The sequence below is a fragment of the Ochotona curzoniae genome, unplaced genomic scaffold (genome assembly GCF_017591425.1).
Source record: "Ochotona curzoniae isolate NIBS_2020 unplaced genomic scaffold, NIBS_Ocur_1.0 contig_2699, whole genome shotgun sequence".
Taxonomy (NCBI): Eukaryota; Metazoa; Chordata; class Mammalia; order Lagomorpha; family Ochotonidae; genus Ochotona; species Ochotona curzoniae.
Window position 1 is genome coordinate 9,122,976 of NW_024465561.1, and position 26,367 is coordinate 9,149,342.

The following is a 26,367-nucleotide window of genomic DNA, read 5'->3' on the forward strand; positions in this document are numbered from 1 at the left end:
ACAGTGTGTTTCATGGGTATTTAAGCAGCGGCATTAAGTGCTATCGGAATCTCTGGAATGTGCAGCTTAGATTTATGTGTCTTAACCATTCCTTACTGGTTTGTAATCAGCCGGCACCCTCGCGCCTTATTTTAATACTAATTTTGTCCTGGAAGAAGGGTAGGCTGAAGCCTGACAACAATGAGAACAACAAAACTCACCCGGCATCTGCTTAATAATTGCAGGAGGGAATTGTCTCCCAGACTGAAACATTTCTCAATACTGCTGAGGGAAGGATGTGGAGCAGGTGGAGGGGTGGGGGGGTAGGGAGAAGAGGAGAACAACAACAACAAAAAAAAAACTTTTAAAAATTGCCCCTCAACAGTGTGCTGCCACATCTTGAACAGTGGGCAATGCCATGCCTCGAGGTGCCTCAAACTGTCTTTCATTTTCTAGACTTAATGGCTGATTGCAGAAATCAATGTTGCCATTAGTAACAGGGTATTTGTTATGGCATGATTTCCTCTGTTGTTAGGCTTCAGAATGATTACAGTATTAGCGAGCTGCTTTCTTTATAAAGGGCGAGAGATATAACTTTCAATTTACTATCCATTAGTAAGGGACTTTGGAAATACGGATGAAGGCAACCTCTTACCTGCTGTTTGGGAGTGATTTTAATTTAGCAACCGTGTGTGTGTGTGTGTGTGTGTGTGTGTGTGTGTGTGTGTGTGTGTAGTGTGTAGTGTGTCTTCAGATGGGGCCAGGAAGCCTCACTAGTTCACAGGCAATTTGGATGACAGATCTTCCGTTCTGCTATTTTAGACCCCTACGCCGTATTGCCCGTGTTCCACAGCAGCACAGTTGAAGACACGCAGTCAGGCATCTGTGTTGTAAACCTCTGTCTCCAGGTGCCACCCAGCAGGTGGGTAAAGCCAGGTGGTGATTTGGGATGTGGTCTGGGCAGAGAGGCCTAGTGGGAGAAGCTGAGGGGGCAGGGGAGACCGCAGGGCAGAGGTCCAGACACGCAGACAGACCTGGAAGAACCGCTCGCCAGCTCCATGCCTGCAGAACCAAGGCCGCAGTGGACGGGGGTCAGGTTGGAGCTGGGGCTAGACAGCAACGATGGAAGGGCAAGCGTCCTCATTCCTGTACAACATGGTGCCACCTGACCATCCCCAGCCTGTGGGAGGAGGGGCCGCAGATTCTCCTGTCAGCCAGTGTGCCAGGGCAGACCAGAGGGAGAAAGGAGGTCTGTGATGGTCCCCACTTTCAGCTCACCCCGCCCACCACCTGCCGCCCAGCCACACTGACCTCGGAACCAAGTGGCACTCCGAGTGCCTGCAGAACCTGCACGGACTGGGCCGAGCCCTTGTGCCAGCTGCTTGGCACGCCCTCGCAGCCTACCTACCTGAGGAGGATGGCGAGGAGGGGTGGGGGCTGTCCTCCTGGGCACTGCCGGTCTGCGAGAGGCCGCCTCCCAGCCCACTCTCCTCGGTGACGTTGGAGGAGCCCGGCGTGGTGGAACGGCTCACGGACTGGGATTCCTGGTCGCTCCCGGAGCCGCGCCGCTCCTCCAGGCCCGCGTGCAGCCCGTCCTCATCGCCCTTGCGGTCTCGCTTGTGGACACGGGAGTGCACGACCACCTGGTGGTAGGTGCGGAAGACCCGGCCGCAGTCGGGGCATTCGGTGGGCTTCTCCTTGATGTTCCCGGGCCCCTGGAGGTTGTAGTCGAGCGCCTGGCTGAGCCCCTGGGACAGAAACTCCCGGCCGCCTTCTAAAGGGTCAAGCTTACTCGGCAAGTCCCTGGGATTGCCCACTTTAGCGCCGTGCACCAGCTCGGCAGGCATTTTCTGCTTGGAGCCGTCAGCCGTCACCAACAGGTACTCCCGCTTCTCCTTATCGAACAGGACCCCGGCGTTGGCCAAGCCATCTTCGTGGTTGCGCTGCAGCTGATGCTCCTTCGACAAGAAGCCGTGCTCCATGGCCATGCCCCTGGCCATGAGCTGCCACGCCTGGTAGCTGTTCACCGGGTCCATTTCGGCAGCCTTGGCAGCTGCCTGCAGCCGCTCGATGCAGCTGGATTTCAGTGGCGGCACGAGGTTGAGGCAGCCCAGGAGTGAGTGCTTGTCGCCCCCCATGCCGCCACCGCCACCGCCCTCAGGGAGGGCATGGGCCACACTGGACACGGGCGACAGCAGCTTTCCCAACACCTCCTTGTCCTTCATGGCTAGCTCCCCTTTGCCGTACAGCTGGCCGGCCTCACTCAGACCCGTCTTGTCCGGGGCCAGGAAGCCGCCCTGCAAACAGGAGAGGTACCTCGAGTACAGATTGGCATGGGCCTCCTGGGACATGCTGCCCATGGGCACGGGCACCTCGGGCTCACTGGGCGACTTGTTCTTCACCGCCAGCTTGTTGAGGTGCACCTTCATGTGGTTCTTCAGGAACCAGGGCTCCTTGAAGCGCCGGCCGCAGATCTGGCAGCAGTGCTCAAAGGAGTCCTTGTGCTTGCGCATGTGACCCTTCAGGAACCACGCCTGGCTGAACACCTGACCGCACACCTCGCAGCGGAACTCGTTGGCCGACTGCTCGCCGCCGCCGCCGCCGGGGCCTTGACCCTGCGCCGACTCGGCGGTGATGTGCGCCTTCTCCACGTGGCTGATGAGCTCCTCCTCCTGCGAGGCGGCGAAGTCGCACAGCGTGCACTTGTAGGGCTTGTGCAGGATGCGGATGTGCCTGTCCAGCTCCTCCCGCTTCTTGAACTTGCCCTTGCAGAAGGTGCAGCGGAATCCGGCCGCAGGCACCACCGAGTCCTCCTGCACGCTGGCCGCCTTAGGGGAGGGCACCGGGTGGGCCGCGTCCGGCACGCTGTGCGCAGAGGCGGCGGCAGCGGCGGCTGGCAGCGCCAGGTTGCAGGTGGCCAGTGGGGCCTGCGTGGGCGCGTGTGGCAGCGGCTTGAGGTCCGGCCGCGGCTGCAGCAGGCTACCCTTGAGCTGTTTGTCCCGCAGGATGGCCCGCTCCTCCAGCTCGTGCAGCAGGCGGTTCTCCTCGCGCACCCGCCCGCGGCCCTTGCCCAGGTTGCCCAGCTTGTGGGTCCGCAGGTGAATCTTGAGGTTGCCCTTCTGCGCGGCACGGTGGTCACAATAGGGGCACTTGAAGGGCTTCTCGCCCGTATGCGTGCGCATGTGCAGCGAGAGGATGCTGTTGAAGCGGAAGCGCTTGCCACACAGTGGGCAGGGATACTTGCGGTTCTTGCGCGCATCATCCTCAATGTCACTCATCTGCGACATGATGCCCAGGTTCTGCCCGTTGAGGAACTGTTGCAGGTCCACCCGCCCGTTGAGGCTGGTGTCCACGTCGCGGCCCAGCTGGTTGGCCAGTAGCGCCATCTGACTGCCCATGGGCTGGCTGCCCAGGGGCACATGTGCTTTCTCCTCTAGGGGCGCCTGGGCCTTCTCCTCGGTGCCCGGCCGCGCGTGCAGCTCAGGGAAGGCATGGCTGAGCTGCGAGGTGATCTGGTGCAGTTTCTGACTCATGGCATACTGGCCGTTGAGGACCGGGCTGCTCAGGTGGGGCTCAGCTTCCGGTGCCGCGGAGGGCACGCCAAGGCACAGGCTCGCTTCTTCCATCCCTGGAAAGCAAGAGGAAGAGTTGAGTTGAGTTCGCGGGAACCGCGGCGCCAATGACTCCACAGTTTATCTGCTGGTGTGGAGTTCTGTGCCTCATCTACGTGCTACAGAATGATGGTCAAAAACAATAATAAAAATGAATTATTAAATGCCAATTATGCAACATGGCATCGCTCCTCCACTTGGTTGTGGCGATGGATCGTCTTCCTTGTATCTTCTATTTACAGACTGCAATGATTCATTCCACATTTAAATTATTAATGTTTTACCACTTTCGACACCTACTAACACACCAAGGGTCCGTGTTATACCCTTCCCTCCCACCCCGCGGTGGCACCTGTGCCTGCTGGTGCTGTCCAAAGTTTGAGAGCAGAAAGAACTCACCACAAGCCCAGAGTCCCTTGGAACTTTTGTTTTACTGTTCTAAGAGTCTGTATATCTCCAGTTTGAGACGAAAGAGATCGTGTTATGATTTGGCCAATACACACATACACACCAATGCCATGATATTTACTGGTACGTAATAAAACAAGATAATGTTTTGGGAAAAAAAATAAAGTAAAGGACAGGCTTTAGAACAATAAAAGGGATTTTGCTTTAGTCAACAAAAAGTGCAGTAATATCTCATTAAGCTGATTAGTATGCTGCTTAGAAACAGTACTAGGTGCTGTAACACATGATTATAATCATAAAAATCGTTCAGTGTTTGCAAGGAAGCATTAACGAGGTATATTAAATTTTAAGGAGACTGCGAGTAGCAGCTTTGCAAACCTCAGAGATTAAGATTTAACCCTTCTGTTACGAAACACTGTTACTTTGTCATTTCGTAACTGTGCCCACCACCAGGAGGATAAGCTCTCTGGGAGCTAGCTGCTTGTTGACACTGCCCCACTTTGGGACCAGGCAGGGACTCACAACCTACCTCCACGCTCCCTCTCCTGCACTTGGCACAGAATCCGGGGCAGGGACTTTGATTGGGCTTAAAGAGATCTTTCATAGAATGAGATAAAAACCAATTAAAATCCAGGGCTGATGCCATAGGAAGTCTTCAACAAGTTGGAGTGTTTTTAATAACTTTCCCACTATACAGTAATGAGTACAAATTGTACCTGCAGTCTGTGGTTTGCAGAAAATTAGAACTCAAAGCTGTTTGTTCAACACCAGCACTCAAAGCTGGTGTGTGTAATTGTCTTTAATAGTCCTCCTTGCCCCCCTTCTCAGCCTGGGTAGGACAGTCACAGCCGGGCTGCTCAGGTGGGCCAGAGGTGAGGGCTGCTCCTCAGGCCCCCTCAGAAAGGCACCGAGCCCACCCTGACACCCTGAGTTTTTCTCTTCCTAGCTGTGCCTGCCACCTGAAGGAGCCCGTGTCCAGTGCCTGCCTGGGGGAAGGTTTTGCATCTCTCTCCTCTTTGCATCCCCAAGTTTGGAAGTGTTGGCCAAGTGGTTCAGAGTCAGTGCTTGACCCCAAGCAGGACTTATTCCTGAGCCAAGAGATCTCTCAGGATGCACAGCCCGACTTTGGAGTAAGTGCTTGCAGCTGTAAGGGGGTCTGTCACTTGCTGTGTCTCCCACCAGACAGATTGTGCGTGGCATGCGTGGTTTGCAACAAGAAACCTGACTTCCTTGGCCAGACACGGTGGACTGTAGAGAACCTTGCAATGGTGGGAAACAAGAAGATTCACATATTTATTTCTAGGAGGGAGAGGGCTCATGGCCCTGGCACAGGCTCAACTGAGTCCATGAATGGTGACAAAAACAACACCACCACCACCACCACACACACACACACACACGCACGAGAGAGAGAGAGAGAGAGAGAGAGAGAGAGAGAGAGAGAGCACCTGGCTGAAGTCTACACTCAAATATTTCTAAGATCCATTTTGGAGACTGACCAGAAAAGAGCTGATTTCCCATGGCAGTTCTTGTATTCATTCAACAAACTTGCCTAATGCCTACCACATGGACCAGCTCCTATCCTAATCCTTGAAGATGCCATGGCAGCCCCAGGACTTCTGGCACTCACTGTCTAGCAGGGAAGAGCAGGCTCAGAGTGTGGAGGTTGCGGGGGCGGGGGGCTCCAGACAGGTAGCAGCAGCTCCCAGCACCCCATGTGGAATCCCTTCATCCTCTGGTCCCATACAGCTGCAAATTCCTCTCCCAAGAAAATGTTTATCGCGACCCTGAATTCCAGCTCTGTGGAAGTTGGGAAAGACCAAAGCCAACAGTGCTGGCCGGTGTCCAAAGGTGGCCCAGTTGACCAGCTCTGAAGACATGACTCCAGGAAGCAGGCTAGTTTTGGGTTGCTACAGCTGGACTGATACCAATTCAACAGGAGGCCGAGGAGGTGGGTATGCAGGGCAGTGAGAGACTGAAAGTCAAGTTGGATGAGGGGTATCAAGTGAAAGCCCTCCCCATTAACACACACACACACACACACACACACACACACACACACACTACTCAACTCATCACATAATGAACACTGGAGTTTTCTAGCTGTGTTCAGGCATGAAATTCTTTCAGCCTGATCCAAAACTATTCAGTTTTTAGCTTCAACAAAGCTTCTTAAGCCTCTTTAAGAAACTAGTCTTTAGATGCCATTGCCAACGCCCCTGTTAAGGAAAGATAGAACATTCTAGAATGTGTTGCCCCAGCTCTCTGCACTAGGGAAGTGTTGCTCTTGCCCCTTCCGTGGTGGTGCTTCTTTTCCTTGAGGGTAGAGAGTGTGTCCACCTGTTCAGGGTAAAGCCCTGGGGCCTGTGACAGAGCTAGCACAGGGTGGGTTCAGGATCTTCTGACTGAAGGAAACCATGAACAGACCGCCTAAAAACAGCCTCGAAGCGAAGTAAGCCTTACAGCAAACCCATGCTCACTTCTGCTTTTGCACAAGTTCAAGAGTACATAGATTCAGAATCTGTCAGGTCTTGAAGAGACCCTGACTGTCACCCAGACTAGACACTCAGCCCTTGCCCTGGATAAGCTGACCCTACACCAGCCTATGATGACCCTCCCAAGTTTGGCCCATTCCTAAATGGACATCAGGAAACAGATAGCGACTGGGCCGGGAGAGACCCTGGGGTTACAGAAGTTAGCCAAATGCTCCTAAGATCATGAACTTGGTCCCTCAACTGATCTTGGGAGAAACTTAAGCCACCCTTACTGGGCGGCAGGGCCTTGTCACTCGGACATCTCAGAATCATCCCTGCTTCTGGCTGCTTCTGCCAGCAGGTGCTGCAGAGGCTGCTACAAGGCATCAGTCATGACCGAGGCCTGCTGTTCGACCCAGAGCAAGAAAGGGGAGTGTGAGTTCTTGGAAAGAGTATGGGGTAATTGGTGTGCTGTCCCTGGGCCAAGCAGCCGAGGCAGGACGAGCTGGCCCTAGGCCCAGCCTGGGACTCACAAAACCTGGGTCAGCCCCAATTTCTCCAGCCTTGACACTTCACCCATCCAGAATTCATTTACCCCTGACCTCAGCCATTCAGTAAATATTTGGCAGAGTCCTTCCGTGTGTACCTGCCCCCAAGGGCTTGTGGGTTCAAGGGGCCAGTGCCAGCAAGACCACAAATAACAGGGAAGTGATGAAAAGGCATCTGCAATGTTCACTCCAGAATGCGAGGAGGGAGAAACCACAGCAGCTACAGCGTACAGAGGTCTGTGTGTGTATGCATGTCTACGCGTGTGTGTGTGTGTGTGGACAGGCAGGTGCCTTGTGGGTGTGTATGCATGTGTGTGTGTGTGTGTGTGAGTACAATCAAGTGAGTCTGTAGTGGGTGAGGTGAGGATTCCCCAGCATGTGACACTCTACAAACGTACACCCAGGGAAACCAGTTGGTCATTTCTTTTGTCATGAAAGAACTGGGTACCACTGTGAAAGTCGGAGATGTTGGGAAGCAGGTACAGTCACTTGGATGGACAGGGTCCTTGTTCCTGTACCCTCCCCTGATGTGTCCTAAAAAAACAGGGAGGAAGTGCACACACACAGAGCAGCACGGCACCCCAGGGACTGCTCTGCCGCAGCAGCCCTCTAGCCCACGTGCTCCGAATGTCCTTCACTCCACAGCCCTGTTTCTGAACAGGGCACACTTGGACTCAAGGGCCGGGGGCGGGGGGGGGGGTAGCACAGTAAGTCATCAGGGGCCAGTAGAGGGCAGACCGGGATCCTGGGGATACTCTGGGTAGCCTGGTGTCGACAGTGACAGTGACACCTCTCACCCTCTGGACTGGCTAGCAAGAACCTCGGCACCATTAAGCATAAGTAAGTGCAGCCCTAAGTGATGGGAACAGCTCTCCCCTGGCCTTCTGGTCATGGCCCCCCAGCCCTGAGCATGCGAGGGAGAGGAGCAGTAATCCTTGATTGACTGAGGACTGGAAGCAGGTCACTTACCTACCGCCCTGCCGAGGCTGGGCAGACAGAGGCCCGCATCAAGGGCTGTGTGTCTGAGGCATCCTCCATCCACCATGGAGACAGCACAGCATGTGACCCCAGTTCTGATGCTTCCAGAGTACCAGGCTGGCCTGCTATGCAGAGGTCAGTTCTGATGATGAGTCAGGCTCCAGGCATGCCACTGTGGCATTCCTCACCCTGGTATGGAAAGGCGGGCCAGGGCCCCATCTCTGAAGGCAGGCAGGGGCTCCTGGTACAGGCACCCAAGTCCCAGACATCCCTTCCTAAGCTTTGCAATTTCTCATCTTGTGACACTGGCAGTCTCAGCAGGTGCAACCCACCCCTGGGGATACAGATTTATCAGAACCAATTTTGTTTCATCACCCCCACCACAGCAGGTACCGCGAGCCATTCAGAGGCTTTTGACGGTCCTAATAGTTATTTTGATTTTGCATTTCTGCCTTCAAGACTATTTCCTGTGATATCAATGACAAAAGTTTTCACTTAACTCTTCCAATAGAGACCCTAATTGTATCTTGCACTCAGAATGAAATTTAAAACTATTGGGACACCAGAAATGCCAGCTGCTATGAGTCTAAATAAATTTTACACAAAAACACAGTTCCATTTTGCTAGCGCAGGGGAAAAAAAAGCAAAGTCTTATGAATAGTCCAAAAAATATAGATCTTGCCAGTAAGTTGCATGAAAGAATTTTATCCTTATACCATGAAAAAGAATAGTTTGGAAATAAAATGACTTTCAAAAAAACCATTTCAACTGGATTTTTAAAAATCGAATATTGTTGTCTAGCCAAGCACAACTAAATACCACCCCTCCCCTTCTTTTTTTTTTTTATCAGCGTGGGTAAAAGTGCTGCCTAGGAAATCTTGCAGGAACCCCACTCCTCCCAACCGCGGGCAAGGTTTGGAACTTGGGTTCAAGGCAAGAGGAGTTTGCAGGCACCACTGCGGACTTGACTCCAGATGGGCTCATCACACACAGTTCTGTCCAGTGACCCTCCTTCCCTTCCTGTAGCCCACCTCGCCGTGTGAGACACTTGGAGGAAACTGCAATTAAGACAACTCCACCTCAAACACAAGGGCTCCTTATTAAAGACTATTTCCCCAATTGTTGCAGCCGAAGCTGTTTAACTCAGGTTGTTCTAAGCATAATACACTCCTGTTCTGAAATACAGAACACCCAACTATGGAACCTTTTCAGGGTCATTAAACAGCTGTAAACATTATTACAAAAATAAACCAGAGATTTCATGCTTACATTTTGGCCTAGAGCTTGCTATGCTGAGCAAGTACATTTTTTTCATCTCTTACAATCAACGCTGGTGACATTTGGGCATCCAAACAAATTACATCACCGACATTAGCGAGGTGGGCAGGATCCTGAGTGGTTTATTTGCCAGATGATTAATAGATAAACAGGAGGGCAACGCGGGTGACCTGTTCTGTGTTGACTGATGGGTAGACAATGCTGTGAGACAGGGCCAGAAATGGTTAAATCCTTGCTGAATTCATTAATGAAAATGTGATATCCCAACCAGGCTTTGGGCTCTGACAAACGGGGTAACCAGGACAGTCAGTTGGAGAGCTGTGGTCAAACCTCCCCCTGGAGAGGGAACACTGGCCAATGCCAAGGCTTTCACTGCCTCAAACATTGAACCTGACTCAGCCGGGCTGGCCCAGCCCAGAGACCCAAAGTCCCAGGCAGGTTCTATATGGGATATGAGGCTGAGGACTTGGAAGAGGAATAAAAGGTATCCTCTTCTTGGAGAGTTTGGATGATTTCTAAATTTTCCAGGGTAAAAGAGCTGCCTCTATCACATTGGCTTTTGGAGTCTGGATTGGAGTCTTTTGGAGCCAGAACCAAAGACAGGGAAGCCTGATTCCAGAGCTCAGGCAGGGTGAGCTTAAAGATGTGTCAGCTTTGGATGGCCACGCCATGTGCATTCTTTTAGGGCTGGCATTGACCATCAGTTGTCAGTTGCTCCATTTACAAGGTGCAAGGGCGGAAGGAAGCCACAGCCCCAGGCATGCCCAGGGAACAGAAATACATTAGCAGCGCATTCCAGAGAGCAGGCATCTTCCACGGCCAACACGGCAGACACTGGCAGCTCTAGCCATGTGGCAAATCAGCCACCCACAGATTAGTAGACTAGGGAGCCACACAAAGATTCATTTTTAGATTCTTCTGTTGTCTTATAGGCCTGACAGTCATGTCCACTAACAGGGATTACTGCCCACATGAACTGGAGTGATGGGGCGGGGGAAGGGCCTCTAAATGGCCCATCTAATGTGAATTCAGTTGGCTGCTTTTCTATTGGTATCTGTCTAACCTTGGACACTACCACAGCTCTCGGTTCCCCTCTCTCTAAAATGGGTTGTCATGAACTGTATTATTTCACTGGACTCTAAATGTGAAGAGAATGGTGGAGGAAAATGCGACATTTACACAGTAGAAGGCTCTACCTGGGCTGTAACCTTCCTCAGGATCATTACAGGGTCTAGATAGCTTTTTGCCTCTGGAAACCATCTAAAGTGGTAGTACAGTAACAGCCCAGAGGTGGAAGACAAAACCAAGGCACATAACACACAGTTACTAAAAGTACTTTCAGGTCAGGCTTCTCATCCAAATAGTTAAGCTGCCACGACCCAGATGGGAGGTTCAATTTCAGGCATCAGCTTCTGCTTCCTGCTAATGCAGCCATGAGATGGGGCAGTGATGGCTCAGGTGGTCGGATACCTACCACCCATGTAGGAGACTTGGTTGGAGCGCCTGGCTCCTGGTTCCTGACTCCAGTCAATGTTGGTGTTTAGGGGATGAACCAATGGAGGGGAGTTCTATCTCTCTGTCCTTCTGCCTCCCAAATAAATCAAACAATTTTAAAAGATTTATTGATCAATTTGAAAGCCATAGTTATAGGGAGAGAGAGTGAGAAAGAGATTTCCTAGCCACTGGCTTACTTCCCAGATGGCCAAAGCAGATGGGACTGGGCCAGACTTTAGCCAGGAACTTCTTCCAGTTTTCCCAGTTAGGTGACAGGGGCCCAAGCACTTTGGGGCCATCTTTTGCTGCTTTTCCTAGGCCGTGAGCAGGGGGTTGCATTGGAAGCAGAGCTGCCAGAACTGAAGCCAATGCAATGGGACACAGGTATTGCAGGAAGTTTTGCCTACAACCTCACGAGACTGACCCCTAAAACAATCGTTTTCTAAAAAGTACCTCAAGGCTCATCTCACTGGTGCCTCTGTAAGGCAGAATTCATATTATTCAACAACATGTTTTAATGCCTCTGGGTGACAAGAAATGAGCAGATCTGAAGATCTACAAGCAAGACCTTGCCTTTGAAAATTGACTCAGGGAGAGGAAGACAAATGGGCCCATGGAGATGACAGGCTGAGGTCAGAGGCTGAGCTGGAGGAGCCCAGAGCATGCTGGGAGGCTGAGCTGTTGGGTGGGTGTGCAGGAGTAATCAGGAAGACAGAGGGTGCAACAGGCCAGGTCTTCCCTGGCTCAGCATGAAGCAGGTCACCGGGTAGTCAGCAGGAGGAGTACATGGGACAAAGGGACCAGCATGTGCAAAAGGTAGACCAAGGATGGAACAAATGGAATGAATGTTCCCAGAGGCAGAGAGGGGACACGAAGGCATGGTGGGCTAGGAGGAGACTTGCATGCCAAGCCATACATGCAAAGGGCATTTTATATTTGAGGCTCAGGAAACTCTTGACAGAGTAGTAGCCTAATGTGTAAGCTTGTGCTACAGGTGGGAGCCATCTTAGCTCTGCGATCAAGGTCTTGGAAGAAAGATACCAAGAGGATGAGGTCCCAAGAACATAAGACTCACCCATCAGCCCCGCAGGGTCTCCATTTAGGTAGCTGGGCCGAGCCATGTGTCCAGAAAGCACACAATGGCTTTAAACCATATGAAGAAAAAAAGATGCATGGGTTTCAATAATGTTAGGTGACAAAATAAACCTATCGATTCCATTTCTTGGCAAATTTTTAAAGTGCTTTCTCAGATGTGTCAACTCCTAGCAAATGGTTCACTTCTGAAATGACCCCTAGGGGGGATGGAGATTGGCACAGCAATTAAGACACTACCCGAGACACTCACATCCCAAATCGGGGTGCCTGGGTTAAACCCTTGCACCTGCTAATGTGCACTCAGGGAGGGGGCAGGTTATGGTTAAAGTGTTTGAGTCCCTGTTACCCATCTGGGAGTTCCAGACCGAGCTTCCAGCACCTGTCTTCAGCCTGGCCCAGCCCCAGGCTGCTGCAGGCATTGGTGAGTGAACCCATCTCTCATCTCTTCCAGTCTACTTTTCCGTCTTTCAGCCTTTATAAAATCCTTTTTAATGATTCTTTAAAATTGTAAGACAAAAGTGAAAAAGGCACCAGCAGTTGTCACAAAGCGTATTGATTATTCCTCTCCCTGGCTTTCTCTTCTCTTTGGAAACAGACTCAGCCGTGGCAGGAAGTTAGAGATTTAATCCCCTATTAACCCGCCTTGGCTCCCCGCTCTGACGTGGCCATGCAGGGGGCATCAGCTTCAGCACACAGCCCCCAGCCTGGACAGAGAGGAGGCCACGGGCGACAGGGCCAGGGAGCAGACCCGGAGCTGCACCTCTACATACACCCTTCACCCCTAATTAGAGCCACTTACATCGGAGCATTTCTGGGCTACAAGCTCCTGCCACACGGTTTATTTTCATCTCACACAGACCTCAGATTTGATTCAGTGAAAAACTAAAGATAATGTAAGATGCCTATATGCCAGAGTGATCAAAGAGAGCTTGATTTTGAAATATTCCTAGAAGTTGGCCCAGCGAGATTCATTTACAGGGAACCCATCAAAGACCTGGCTTAGAGACAATCACCTTGTAAGTACCCACAGTGGTTACCACATGAAACAGCTGCCTGCACAAGCCTGACCACTGCCTGCAACCACTGGGCTGCAGCCAACAATTGGGGCTTGGCAGAGCCAGTTCAGAGCTTCGATCCCTTCTGGAATTTGGGGTCTCTAGAACAGCATCCCTAGTGCCTGCATCGGTCACCCTCTTGTTGGGCCAGTCTCCATGCCGGGGAGGGAAGACAGGTCCATGGAGCACCTCTGCTGAGAGCTGGGCACGTGCAGCCTTGCAGGCTGCTAGGAGTTCTGGTCCAGTCCTGGCTGGTATGGTCCCAGAAGACAGATGCAACTTCTAACCACCTTCAGGAAAGATGGGGTAGAGGAAAGACAGGAAGACATAGGCTCCTCTGGTTCACCTGGTCGCAACCTGGTTTTCAAAGAGAATTCCCTGTGTCAAGCCACTGAGAGGGGGCCTGCTGTCCTCTTGTGCATTCCCCTACCTTGACTGGCTTGAAACCCTCTCCCCATAATCCTCATCACCTATCCCTGTGGACAGATGAAATGTACTCAGGTCCAGAAGCATAGCCTTCAACTGTGTCTCCACGGTACCCAGGACTCATCCCTCCAGCAGCTTTCACATAGGGGTTGGCTCTGCTCGCTGTTTGTCGAGCTCTCCAAAAGGGCCAGGCTGTGACCCTCACCTGCACAGGATGCCCCCAGTGCCAGGCACAGGGGAAACATCCAATGAGTAGTTACTACATGACTAAGTAAGCACATTCATGATTGAACGAGGATACAAATAAAAGGACCAGGCAATGCATGCCGCAGGTCCCTGGCAAAGTATCTAGCCTTAGAGTGTGAACAGGAGACCCAGAGAAGAAGAATTAGACCACAAGACCTGTCCTGAACCAGCAGGACAACCTTGCCCCTGACCCTGGAACCAGCAGCCTGGTGGGAAGTGTAGAACGTAGAGCCTTAGGCGGCTGTCATTCCACCAATAGAGTCACTCCTTTGTACCACCCTCCCAGCCCCCCTATAACGAGCTGCTAACGCTCCTACATCATATAGTGACCATGAGGGTCCCTGTCTGCCCAGTCTCGCATCCTCACAGGGACCCCTGGGGTCACACTGGACCCAAACCCAGTGTTTTTTGGGTGACGGTAGCCTGCAAACGCTGGGCCAGCTGGTTTGAACATCAGGCCCTTCCACTTGCTTGTCAACAACCATACTCTCCTTTCTTCTCCCATGCCTCCTCACACCAGCTTGTGCACACCTCCATGCATCATGTCCAACTCTGTTGCACACCAACCCTGTGCTGGGCTCAGCAGAGAGGCCAAGCAGCCACAGCCTGCCGTCCCAGAGCTCACCAGCAAAAGGAGCAATGGGCCCAGAACACCTGCCACAAGAGACCAGGGGGATATCTGAACGTTGTTCTCCAGCCAAAAGCTTCACCAAGGGAATTTTGTTGGAGCGATGACCACATATTCCTCATGTCTTCTCTATGTCCAGCTCACAGCAGGAACCTGGAGCCAGCTGAGCCTATGGGGCAACACTCTCCACTCCGAACTCTCACTGGCACCTCCCTCCCCTGCCCTCAACGTCAGGAATACAGGTGCCAACTCATGCAGGACAACAAGTCCCTGCCAAGTGCCCACAACACACCTCACAGACAAGCAGCAGAGGTCCTGACTGAATAAGTGACAGCCTCCTTAGTCCTGGGTCCCTGGGGGTACCGTGACAGGTGACAGGCCTTAAGAGACTGGCCTGGATCATCCCCTGTGGGTTACCTCACTTTCACCAACCACACCTGCACCCTGGCCTACATAACACTATGACCATGGCCCTTCTTGGCATCACAGCTGCCCTTGTGGGAACCCGTAGGTCAACTACTGCCTGCAGCCCAGCCCAGCCCTGACCTATCACTGATGCCAAAAGCTAAAGGAAGGATGAAATTACCATAAACATTTTTCCACACCGTTCCCAGACCGTGCCCAGCCAACAGAGCAAGGTCTATCTGTCCTGAGCTGGCTGTAGCTCACTGCCACCATCTAGACACTGCCCTCCCTTCCCAGACTTGTGGTGGCCAGGAGACATTTCCCATGGCTAAGCCCTCTGGCCACTCCAGGGATCATCAAACATCAGGAGCTCCTTGTGGAAGTGTGAGCCTTGCCAGCTGTAGGCAGTTATCAAAAGCTGCTGCAGCCAACCCCGTATGGCCACCATGCCTCTTTGGGCTCCCACTGGTGTCCCTTTTCTGGGGCTCTGTGTGACAAAGAGGAACTGGCAGCGGCTGCTGACAAAAAGCAAACTGTGCCTTATTCTGAAAGAACCGAGGGCTCATGAGCTCCAAGGTGCGGCTCATCAGTCACGCACCTGGGATCCGGTGGTGGTAATAAGGTCATCGGTTGATTGAATGAGGTCACTGACGGAAAATGCTGGAAGTGGTGCCTGGCACAGAGCAGGTGCTCTGGGAAGGTTACTGCTGCTGCGTCTATTCCTCCTCTTGCATCTCCCTCCCCTCCTCCTTCTCCACCATCTACAGCCACTACTATTAGGTTTTGATTCTAAAAGCACTTGCACTTAGATGGAACAGTTGAACACCTGCATTAGAAATCTGCACACAAAGGCCTGAGACCAGGCAATTCATAGAAGAAATAGAATTGGGCTAGCGACCATACAAGCTTCACTTAGCGCTGGGAAACCAAACAACGCAAATTATAATAGCAAGTTTCCATCTTAAAATAACTGCATTTATGTTTGCCCAAAGACATCACAGGGACACCACGTTGCCTCTGTGGGATCCTGGCACAGCCAAGAGCGAGGAAGAAGGAGGTAAGGCAGCTTTGCTTCGAGTCAGGAACCTGGGGCTGTGACCAAGGGTTCATGAATCACAGAGGATGCTGCCTCCAGGAAGCCAAGCTAAAAAGTTGAACATTCTAGATGTTTGCAGACACAAACAGGAAACGCCCTAGTGTCCCAAGATAATGATTTGGGCTTTTGACTTCACCTTTAGAAACCTACAAGAAATTGTTCCACAGGCTCAATGAGGAAGTTGGTCCGCTAGGCAAACCAACTCGCTCATGTTACCAAGGATGAGGTCCCCAGGTTGGATGCCAGCCTCTTTCTACTGACTCTCCCTGTGGCCCTGGGGTGCCTCCAGTGCAGTACCAAGGACAAAAATCCAAAAGTCAAAGTTTGCAGAGTCTTCCAAATGACCATGCCCAGCCACACTCCCTTCCTACCCCTGCCCTGGACCACCTATGGAATGTGTTCAGTCTTCCCAGTGCTCTCCTCAAGGGAATGGGCTCCTGGCATGGTGGAGCTGAGGCCACCTCAGGAACTAACTGTCCATTGGGTTAAATGGAGTCAGAAGATATGTTATGATTCATTTAAGGTGACACAGCAGAGAGGGGATCTGTGTCTGTGTCTTGTTTTCCTTGCTTAGTTCCAAAGAACTCAAAACATTAGGTGCTAAGTAGATGATGGATGGATGATGGAGAGATGGGCAGATGGATGCATGGACGGATGATGGAGAAATGGATGGATGGATGGATGGGTGGATGGATGATCGAAGGGTTGATGATGGGTGGGTGGGCAGGCAGAGACACGAAGAACTGATGTACAAACAGATGAAACAGATGTACAGCCAACCCCAAACTCTTCATTGTTCTTGCCTCTGCCCAGTGTGCTACACAATAAGGATCCAGCTACTCCGAAGAACTTCCCGAATATATCTGCTCTTGCCCGCACCTGAGCTCTCCAGGTTCCCATTTTTCACAATTTCTTCTCCAATCAGAGCAGATTGGAGCAATCCGAGTAAAGTCTGGATTATATCATGACCTGCTGCATAGGCCAACCTTGAATTCCAGAAAAGCAGGGAGAATTTCTCTCTTGCCAGGGCAGGGGTGCTCGTTAGAGAGCTCAACAATTGGAGCCTCTGTCACCCTCAAGGAGTGGCACAGAATTCTCCGCCAAAGCATCTGAAGAGTGGTAGCCCAAGGGTCTTCCACGTAGTCTCCCAAGTCATTCCTGAATGAGTAAAGCAGAAACACAGTCAAGAGGCCAGAGAGAAGGGGTCCCTATGCTGCCTCCTGCGTTTGATTTGCATCAAATTACATCAGGTTGATGTGATGTCACATGACATCCTTTCCCCCACCCGCCCCATGAAATGCATAAATCAAGGCACCCCATAAATTTAAAGGAATAGAGCACTTTTCCAGAAGTGGCTAATTACTCATAAACAGCAGATATTTTATTGCCGTTAAAGTCAGTAGCGGGTTTTTAATAGCCAGAGCGTTTTGTAACTCAAGCTTTTCATAACACAGACCTGAGGAAGCCAAGCATTACCTGTTTGTAGCTCCCTTGGGGATAGCAGAGATCCTGCCGAGGTAGACCACCCCAGGATGCTCGTACAGCCTCTCCCGGCCAGGGGTCTGGGAGCAACTGTAACGCCCCACAACACTGCTGGCCAGGGATCCGATCCGGGGCTGCAGTTAAGCCCCTGTTAGGCATGGGCTCCCTGCACATGGAGCTTTGAGCAGGGTCTGGTGCTTCCTGCCAACTCACCCTTGCACCAACAGGGGGAATGATCAACTGGGTACAGATTCCTCGGCCATCTACAGGGGGCCTCGTCAGACATCCTTCCCTACACTCATGCTCGCTATAGTCCATGTGTGGGAGATCCCTCCAGCTCCTCAGCCCCTTGGATGAGATGTAGCCAGTTCCAGGCCCGGGCTGTGGAATTCACCACTTCCTGTCTCTCTCTCTCTCTTTCTGAGCCTCAGTGACAGATGGAGGCTCAGCACACTGTGACTTATTTCAAGTCAGTGCGTGAGACTGAAAGCTTGTCCAGGTGCTTTTGCAGGGTTCAGATGCTGAAGCGAAGTCTGGAGCTGTGGCAGCTGTTTTGCTACCAGAAATAGTATGACGTGGCTGGAGATGGGACCATGTAGCACTCCAGGGACAAGGCTAATGTGGAGGAGCTAGAGGAGTAGAGTACAGGGTTGCTCAGGACCATCATCTGAGACCCTGGGTAAAATGAAAATGGAAGTTGAGCTGTTTATATACTTTGCGCTCACAAGAGTGCCTGGTTATCTTGAGTCAGTGTTGGCAGAATTCTCTTTCACTTGCAAACAGAGTGCTTTGGTTTATAAAAGCAACACCTTTCCCTTGCCTTTCAGGAACTTCTGCTTCTTGGGTAGCTTCCTCACTGCTGGTCCAGTCCCCTCCTTGTCTCAGGAACATCTCAACTCACTCCCATCCTTGCTTTCTTTTGCCGAGCTCACTCAAATGGGGCCAGCCTGAACCCCAGAGGCTCCGCACACGCTGCTAGGCTCCTGGACCATGCACTCGCATGGGCTCCTCCAGAAGTGTCCATGAGCAGGGAGGGTGGCAGGCTGTACCCTGACACCAATGAGCCCTGCACAAGATGAGAAAACACATTCTTCACTCCTTTCTGCTGTGACACTGATCTTTGCCCAGGGGATTGAAATCACATCACTGCTTGCTTGCATCAAGAAATAGAAATAGTAATATTAGCAACATGAGTGATGTAGGGCCAGCGTGGTGGCTCAACAGACTAATTCCTCTGCCTGCTAGTGCTGGTATCCTGTTATGAGAGACCCTTTGAGCCCTGGCTACTCCACTTCTGACCATCTCCCTGCTTATGGCCTTGGAAGGCAGTGGAGCATGGCCCAAGTCTTTGGGCCTCTGCACCCATGTGGCAGACCCAGAGGAAGTTCTAGGCTTCTGGGCTTCAGATCAGATCAGATCTGCTCTGGCTGCTGCAGACATTTGGGAAATGATAGATCTTTCTCTGTCTCTCCTCTTTGCAAATAAAAAATAATAGCAATGTGCTATGCATTTTGTTGTGATGTTCCCGGGGTGCTTCAGGCAGAGACCCTCTGCTCGCATTGTTTCTTTCATGATCACTCTCCCTTCCCCTTGCCCACCTTGGTCTATGGTTGAGTTTCACCTTCCCAGGGATGGCAAAGCCAAGCCGTGCTGGCTGCTGCATGGGTTTCAAGTTCATCCTGATGCCTCCTCTATCAACACTGCACCAGAGGAGGGGATTCCTGGCCTCTTCTTTACTTTACAATGAAGGTAATAAAAGCCTAAAAGGCTCAGAGGGACCTGGTTCTCTCTAGTGTTCTGGCTCCAAGATGAGGTTCTTCACAGCCTGCTGAGACTGTGCAGGAGTGCAAGGGGCTGGCAGCAGGGCACTCTGGAGCAGGTGAACAATTGAAGGAAGAATGAGTTGGAGCAAGGCCCTGTAGCCCAGACACAAAGCATGCCCGAGCCAGTAGCAGCTGACACACAGAGAGGCTGCCAGGAACCCCACATGTACTCCTAGCAAGTAAGGGGCTAGCCCAGTTCCCAGCAAGGCACAAGGGGCTTTGGGTGCAGAGGGCAATGCCCAGACCAGACCCTGATAAAGTCACCCCGTGCCTCTTCTTCCAGAAGCCACACACAGCCCTGGCTGGGGGCCCACAACCAGCTCTCCCCTGGCATCCTGTCTTGTCATTGGTCCTCTGCCTTCTTGCTTGTCCTGTCTCTCACTTCCTCCCCAGTGACCAGTCCCCTGCTCCATGCCCTATCATATCGTCCTTGCTTCTAGCTTCGTTTCTGCTGAGGCCTCTGGCAGGGAGCCCTGTACTTGAGCGCTCTTGGCACAGGCTGAGCTGCCCATGGAGGCTGAGGACAGATTGAGTTGGGTATGTGGAGCCTATCACCTCACTCCAGAAATGCAGCTGGCTAGGGTCTGGCACGTACAACCTCTGACCTACAAAACTGCTTGTTTATGTCCAGCATCCTTAGATGTTATGGGCCCAAGTCATAACAGGGTCAGGGAAAGGGGATTAGCTGCTTGGTTCATTCCTTCAATTCTTCATTGAACCTGACCAGGTGGCCACTTGTTCCAGGTCTACCTGCCCCACTGGCCAGACTCTGCATGATGGCGTTGACAGCATCTCCCTCTGTTACTACTGTGTCACTAGCACACACCTGAGTGTGTTGTTTTCCCACTTGACTTCTGTTTGCTGTACTGCTTTCTTGTAGGAGACACAGAACACTCTTGATAAATATTGCTGAATGGATAAAGAGGTAAATGCATGGGTGGATGGATAAAGGGAGCATAGATGGAAGACTCTGGACAGGTGGGGGGGAAGGAGAAGGAGGGATGGAAGGATGAAGTGATGTGTAGATGGGCAGATGATGGAAGGATGAGTGAATGATCAGATGGATGGATGGATGGATGGATAGGTAAATGGATGGTTGCATAGGTGTGTAGATGGATGGGTATCTAGATGGATGAATGGATAGATGAAGGGATGGTTCTACAGATAGATAAAAGATGGATGGATGTGTGGATGGATGGATGGATGGATGGATGGATGGATGTGTGGATGTGTGGATGGATGGGTGGATGGATGGATGGATGGATGTGTGGATGGATGGATGGATGGATGGATGGATGGATGGATGGATGGATAAAGAGGTAAATGGATGGATACACGGGTGTGTAGATGGATGGATGGATGAAAGGGTGTGTGAACGGAGTAAACAAGCATCTTTTTGTCATAGGTGTTATGAGAGCTGTGCGGATGAGCCTGACAAGCCTCCTCTGAAAAGGAATCGAGTGAGCTCTGATGTCAAAACTGAAAGCTGGAAGAATAAGTGCCCCAAGATACATCCCTGCAGGGAAGATTCAAGAGACTGCAGAGATGGTAAGGGGAAAAACAGAGCCCATCACGATGCTGTATCACACCCAGCAAGATTTCCTTTGAGCAGCCTGGCCCTGAGGTCCACCAGAAGTCATGGAGCCTTCTAGCAAAATGAGTGCTCTGAAAGGTGAAGGAATGCTCGCTCTGGCCTGATGTTCCTCCTGTTGGAGTCCAAGTTGAAACCTCTGGGGTCAATGCATTCCAGTGCTGCTCCCCCCAAATCCTAAGGTCTCCTGGAACTCAGAAAACCCCTGCCCCATTTCAGAACCTAAGCAGCAGTGGTCCCAAGGGGCCTTGCAGACGCATGCTCCCAATCACACACCACCTTCCCGTGCCTTTCCCCACCTAGAGCTGCATGGCAATAAACCACCTTCACATTTTTGCCATGTTTTTGTACCCCTGCTAATATTTTTTTAATTAATTCACTATTTTTTACTTTAATGCATTTAAAGGGAAACTATATCATTACCCTAAATGGAAATTTGTATCACTTGCTCTAAATTAAAGGTAATTATAAAAATAAATAAAATGAGAACAATGTTATTAAATTCTGGCTGAACACTGCTGCCTGCAGCAGGCTCTGGCCTGGGGCCCGTTCTTGTATGTGCAGAGGAGGTTGACAACGGAGGATGGGGGAGAAAAAAAAGACACGCTGGGAGCCCTAAGAGGCTCTTTCCAGAAGATGGTGGGAAGACTGAGCGAGGTTGGGACTCAAGTGGGGGTCCTGTGACCTCAACGCTGAATCATCCTGGGACATACCGATTGCCCCGATTTGGAAAGCCTCTCCCCACCTCCTCCTTCAACCAAGAAGGACCATAGGCCAGAATAGCTATAGGTCCTTTCCAGAAATTCTGAGTAAATGACAATGGACTGACCTTTCCTCTCCATTCAGGCAAATCATAACAGTAATAATAATGTGAAAACACACTTACTTTTCCCTTCTGTGACTCCAGAGTACTCCTCCATACCCTCGGCCCTGACTTTATCTCCTGAAAATTCCATGGGACTGTCATGGCAGGGATCTGCCTAGCATCTTGAGACTCCTGGCCTAGTGGGGATCATGTTAAAGACCCTCCCAGCAGGCCAGGGAGCGAGGGATCACTACGCCCCTGAAGTCCAGGAGCAAAGAAGCTCAACACGACACTCAGCTCTGGCCTGAAGATGAGCAGCGACAGCCACACCCAGCTACACAAACCATGCCTTTGTCTCCGGCTTGGCGTACCCGAGGTCCTGGCACTCAGGGCCCAGGCTACATGGCTCATCACGCCCGCCCCTCGGCAAGACAAAGGCTGAATCAGCCCAACAGTTCTGAGGCCGGCTCCTGGAATCCTACCTGTTTTTTTTTTTTTTTATTTATTTATTTTTTTTTTTTACTTCCCAGAGAGGATGAATTCAAGTATCTGTGAAATCTTCATAAAAACAACTCAATAGACGGGATTCAGCTTTACAAGGAATCGCGTTCTTTTCTCCAAGGGTGCAAGAAGAGAATTTAGGCTGTTGTTTCAGAAGACTTTGCTTTTGCTGATATATTGCCTGGGCGGGTGCTCCTGACGCTGGAGACTCTGTGTTGTAATTAACACACAAGTAGCAGCTCCACTTGCTAGCAATATATTTTTCTAAGACTTTGATGATGCTAAGAGATTTTTGAATCCCACACTGCAGACTTTGAAGAAACTGCATTGGATAGAGGCACCTTAGATGAAATTGAAAATAACTCGAGTTTAATATGCCTCCCCAGGAGCTTTTTTTGGAGAGAACGGGTTAACGGGATCTGTGCGCTCCGTTGTGGTGATAGGGGGGTTAGGAGAAGGTCTGGCGGGACCCTCCCAGGCATAAGAGCTGTGATTGGGTCTTCTTCTTCGGGGCTGTTCTGGCCCCTGAGCATCTTCTTTGGTCTCAAACATAAATGACTTCCTTAAAGGATTTAATTAATTCTTAAATGTGCACAGGGCCCAAGAGCACAAACATTAGCTTGTTAAATGCATTTAGCCACATTCTGTTCTCAGCCACGCACAGCAGTTGCCCAGGACATCACTGGGAGTGGCTCACGCAGGCTGACCCCACACACACACCCAGCACCCTCGGTACCCAGCTCCCCCTGGTCTCTGCATGTGCTGGGCCCTGACTCACTGCCAGGCCAGCTGTCAGGGGCCGGTCCCTCCTCCCACTCTGGGAGGGAGCACTGTGGTGAAAACTCCGTCCTCCTGCTACTCCGCTTTCTTTCCTCTTCACTAAGCTCCCCGGGTTGTTGATGGCTTCTCGGTGCCTGGCCAGGGCACGGTGGAGCAGAGGACACGTGGGGAGTCCTGCCTGGATGGAGTGAGCTGCAGTAAGAGAGGCCTCCCCAGATGTGAACACATCAGGAAACGGAGTTCATCGCTTGCTCTCGGACCCAAGCCAAACCTCACATGCTCCGGGAGGTCCCTTCCCTCCTCCTGCAAGCGCCTTCCTGCCCAGGTTTCCTTTCTGTTATCTGTCCGGGGTAGAACCTGATTGAAAACAACAGAAATAACCTTTATCATCTATAACATGGGCTATGCACATGCATGTCCATGCATCTGTGTGTGTGCGCGTGTGTGCGCGTGTGCGTGTCAGAACAATAACTGCTACAAGAAACAGATAAGGGATAGTCGTAGGTAGTGTTAGGAAGAATAGGAATTGGTACACTTTTTCTGGAAGCAGTGTGGGATTATAGAGTCCCAAAATATTTATAACTCGATGACTCAATGTTCTACTCCTAGAAACAAAATTGTACCGAAACGCCATTTTTAGTCGCAAAAAGTCACAGTTCCCCCCAAGTGTCCAAGAGTGGGGCACAGTTACGCTGATCTGCCACGTCGTACGATGCATAAATGATCTGGCTTCCAAAAGGCATTTCAGAGGATGGACAAATGCTCTGAATCGCGTCGCTCTGCTTATACTTAGAGCGCAGTCGTGAGAAAGCAAGGGCACAGGCTTAGGGCACAACGAAAGGAAATACACGAAAACACTCCTTGGGAGAGGGACGCTAAGTTTCTTCCAAATTTTCCAAATGACTTCATGGGCGTGTGTCATATCCCTAAGCAGAAAACCAGTCAATGTTTTAAAAAAGAAAATGTGTAGAAAATTATCCCCCATTTGACAGAGACCCACCCTCAACGCTTTTACTCCTTTTTATTTTAAAATTTTGGGTAGAGCTGGCCATGAGCAAATCAGACTTGAAATTGAAGTGACCGTTAAGACTTTAAAATAGCAATGATGGAGCCTTCGTAGCTGTGCGGATTTTTGTTCAGCTGTGATTCCCACAGGTGGTGCTGAGCGAGGGCTTTTGGAAGAAAATAGGCATTTCTAGGTCGTGCCATGGCTACAAGGTCTTTCCAAGCCCGGGCACTCTCCTAACTCCAGGCAGCCCTGGCCCATCTCTACCAGCTCCTGGGCACAGGGCCTAGTGTTCTTGCCCATGTCCCCACAACGTGATCCAAGTGAGCAAATAACGATGCTATCTCGTGAAGTGGACATGAGCGGGAAATGTTTTTCCTCCTGGAATACTAGGGTTTTTATGACCCTGGAAGACTAAATAGTCCCATTAAGTTCAGCCATCACTTGCTAAGTGTCTACCACTTAGCTTCAATGGAATCAAGTGCGTTAATTTCCCCTCACCCGTGCTCCACCCACAGCATGGTGAGGTGGATGAAGGCACATCAATCAAGAAACTGAGGCAAAAACAAAAAAAAAGGCACAGCGAGAAGGCAGGAACACATCCTTTCCAAAACTACTCCCCCCCAGGAAGGCTTCACAGATGTCAGAAATGATGACGTAATAATCAGAAGCCCGTTGTAACAAACCAGCAAATAAGAGCCACGTGATCATTCCAGTAAATGTTGAAATGCCTCTAGAAAAATTTGACATTCATTTCCTTTTTTTTTAAAAGAAGTGCTTGGTGATCCCAAAATAAGATGATCAAAATATCCACCTTAGAACAATCCCAAATTATACCTAATGTAAAACACGAGGGACATTGAATCAACATTAAAAAGAAATTGAAACTAAAGATCCTCCCAGCACCCTGTTTCTTACACATTGTGTGACAGTTTGAGCCAACGCAACCAGCAAAGAAAATTAAGTGTGAGTTGTAAATGTTGGAAATCAGAATTTAAAAAAAAAAATCATTACCCTCTAATGGTATGCTTGTCCATTTACAAAACTATCAAATATCAAAATTTAGAGAGTCAAAATTGAAACAAAATCTGCAGTGGACTATTTCAAGATAGGCAACGGAGTGCTTGAGTGCTTTTATCCCTTCTCTGCTGCCTGAATTCCCTGGAAGGGATACGCAACTGGTTTCTTTTCACCCCTGGTAACTCCCTAATGACATTAGAAATCAAGAAAGGAAGTCATCAGCATGCCAGAAATAGTGCAATGTTCCTGGAAGATGGAAAGTACGTGGAATCAGGTTGGGAAAAGTAGACAGAAAAAACTTCATTATATCCGGAGGGGAGTACCTGCAAGAAAGAGAACTTTAACCCCAAGGCCAAATGAGATCATGGAAGGACAGGAATCACCGGACTGAAAAAAACATGCATCCTACGATGCAGACCTAGACAGAAGCAGAGGGAGCTACAGGTTTTCGTTATTTATTTTTAAAAATATCTATTTATCCAAAAGGCATAGAGACAGTGAGTTCTTCCCTCTGCTGGTTCACTTTCCAAGTGCCTGCAACAGCTGGGAACCGGGGCTTCCACCCTGGTTTCCCAAGTGACAGGTGCGTAAGCACTCGGACCATCTTCTACTGCTTTTCCGGGAGCTGAGTTGGAAGCAGGCAGCCGAGACGCGAATCAGTGTTCAGCTAGGAGACGCGTGTGTGCCATACGGCAGCCTAAGCTGCTGTGTTGTAACACCTGCTTGTGGCAGCATTCCTTACAGGGTGAGAAGGAGACAGGAAGCCAAGGAGAAGCTCCTCTCTCACTGGAGTAGCTGGGAAGCGTGGGGTGGAAATCAGGCAAGGCCCAGCTGTCCCCCTTTCCTGTCTGCTGGCCCCGTATCACATGCTCCAGGGAAAACTGGAGCCCTCAGCAGCAGGGACCTCACTGCGCCTCTCCAATGAAGTCGGGGAGCCCAACAAAGTCGTGATCTTCCTTGCACACTCCCTAAGCCACCTGTCCTTCCTCCGTAACTGCTGACACAAGAAGACTGCTCGCTGGACATGTCAGGAAAGCCAGAAACGCAAAACAAGAACCAAGATGAACCCAAACGAAACAAAAGGAACTCACAGGACAAGAACAATTTAATTACAAATTTCAATTCATGTCTTCACAAAGGAAAAAAAAAAGAGAGAGAGAGAGAGAGAACACTGCATCCATTAAGACAGAAATGATTGCTTAGAAATGCAGCAATCAGACAAGAGAGAAAAAGAAGGTGTTGGAAATTCCAGATTTGATTATTTGAAGATCTTAAAATCTTAATAGATCATCCCAGACAGATATCTGACATGGAAGTCGTGTGAATGATTCCGTGCCCGTGTGTGCGCACACGCGCGTGCACACACACACACACACACACAAACCGACATCAAAAGGAAAAAAAAAAAAAAACCAGAGGCAGAAAGGTACAACCCAAAGGCTTACTTACACCCAATGCAGGACAAGTTCCATAAATAGAGCACAAGGCAATTAAAGCCGATGATGTTGACAGGGAAAGAGTGCTGTGTCAGGGAGGGACATTTGGCAGGAGATGATGGTCAAGCACTCGGGCCCTGCTACTAACATGGGAGACCAAGCTAGAGCTCCGGTGTCCCACCATTAGCCCTGTCGCCCCTGG

At 50.7% G+C, this 26,367-nt stretch overlaps 1 protein-coding gene across 1 annotated transcript in view; it reads right to left on the bottom strand.

Moving 5' to 3' along the window:
• Positions 1–3,605, bottom strand: part of ZNF536 (zinc finger protein 536) — a 223,674-nt gene extending 220,069 nt beyond the window's left edge. Inside the window, exon 1 of the mRNA XM_040976678.1 lies at positions 1,388–3,605. Coding sequence (XP_040832612.1) covers positions 1,388–3,605 — 2,218 coding nt within the window. The remainder of the gene's footprint in view (positions 1–1,387) is intronic.
• Positions 3,606–26,367: the final 22,762 nt, after the last annotated feature.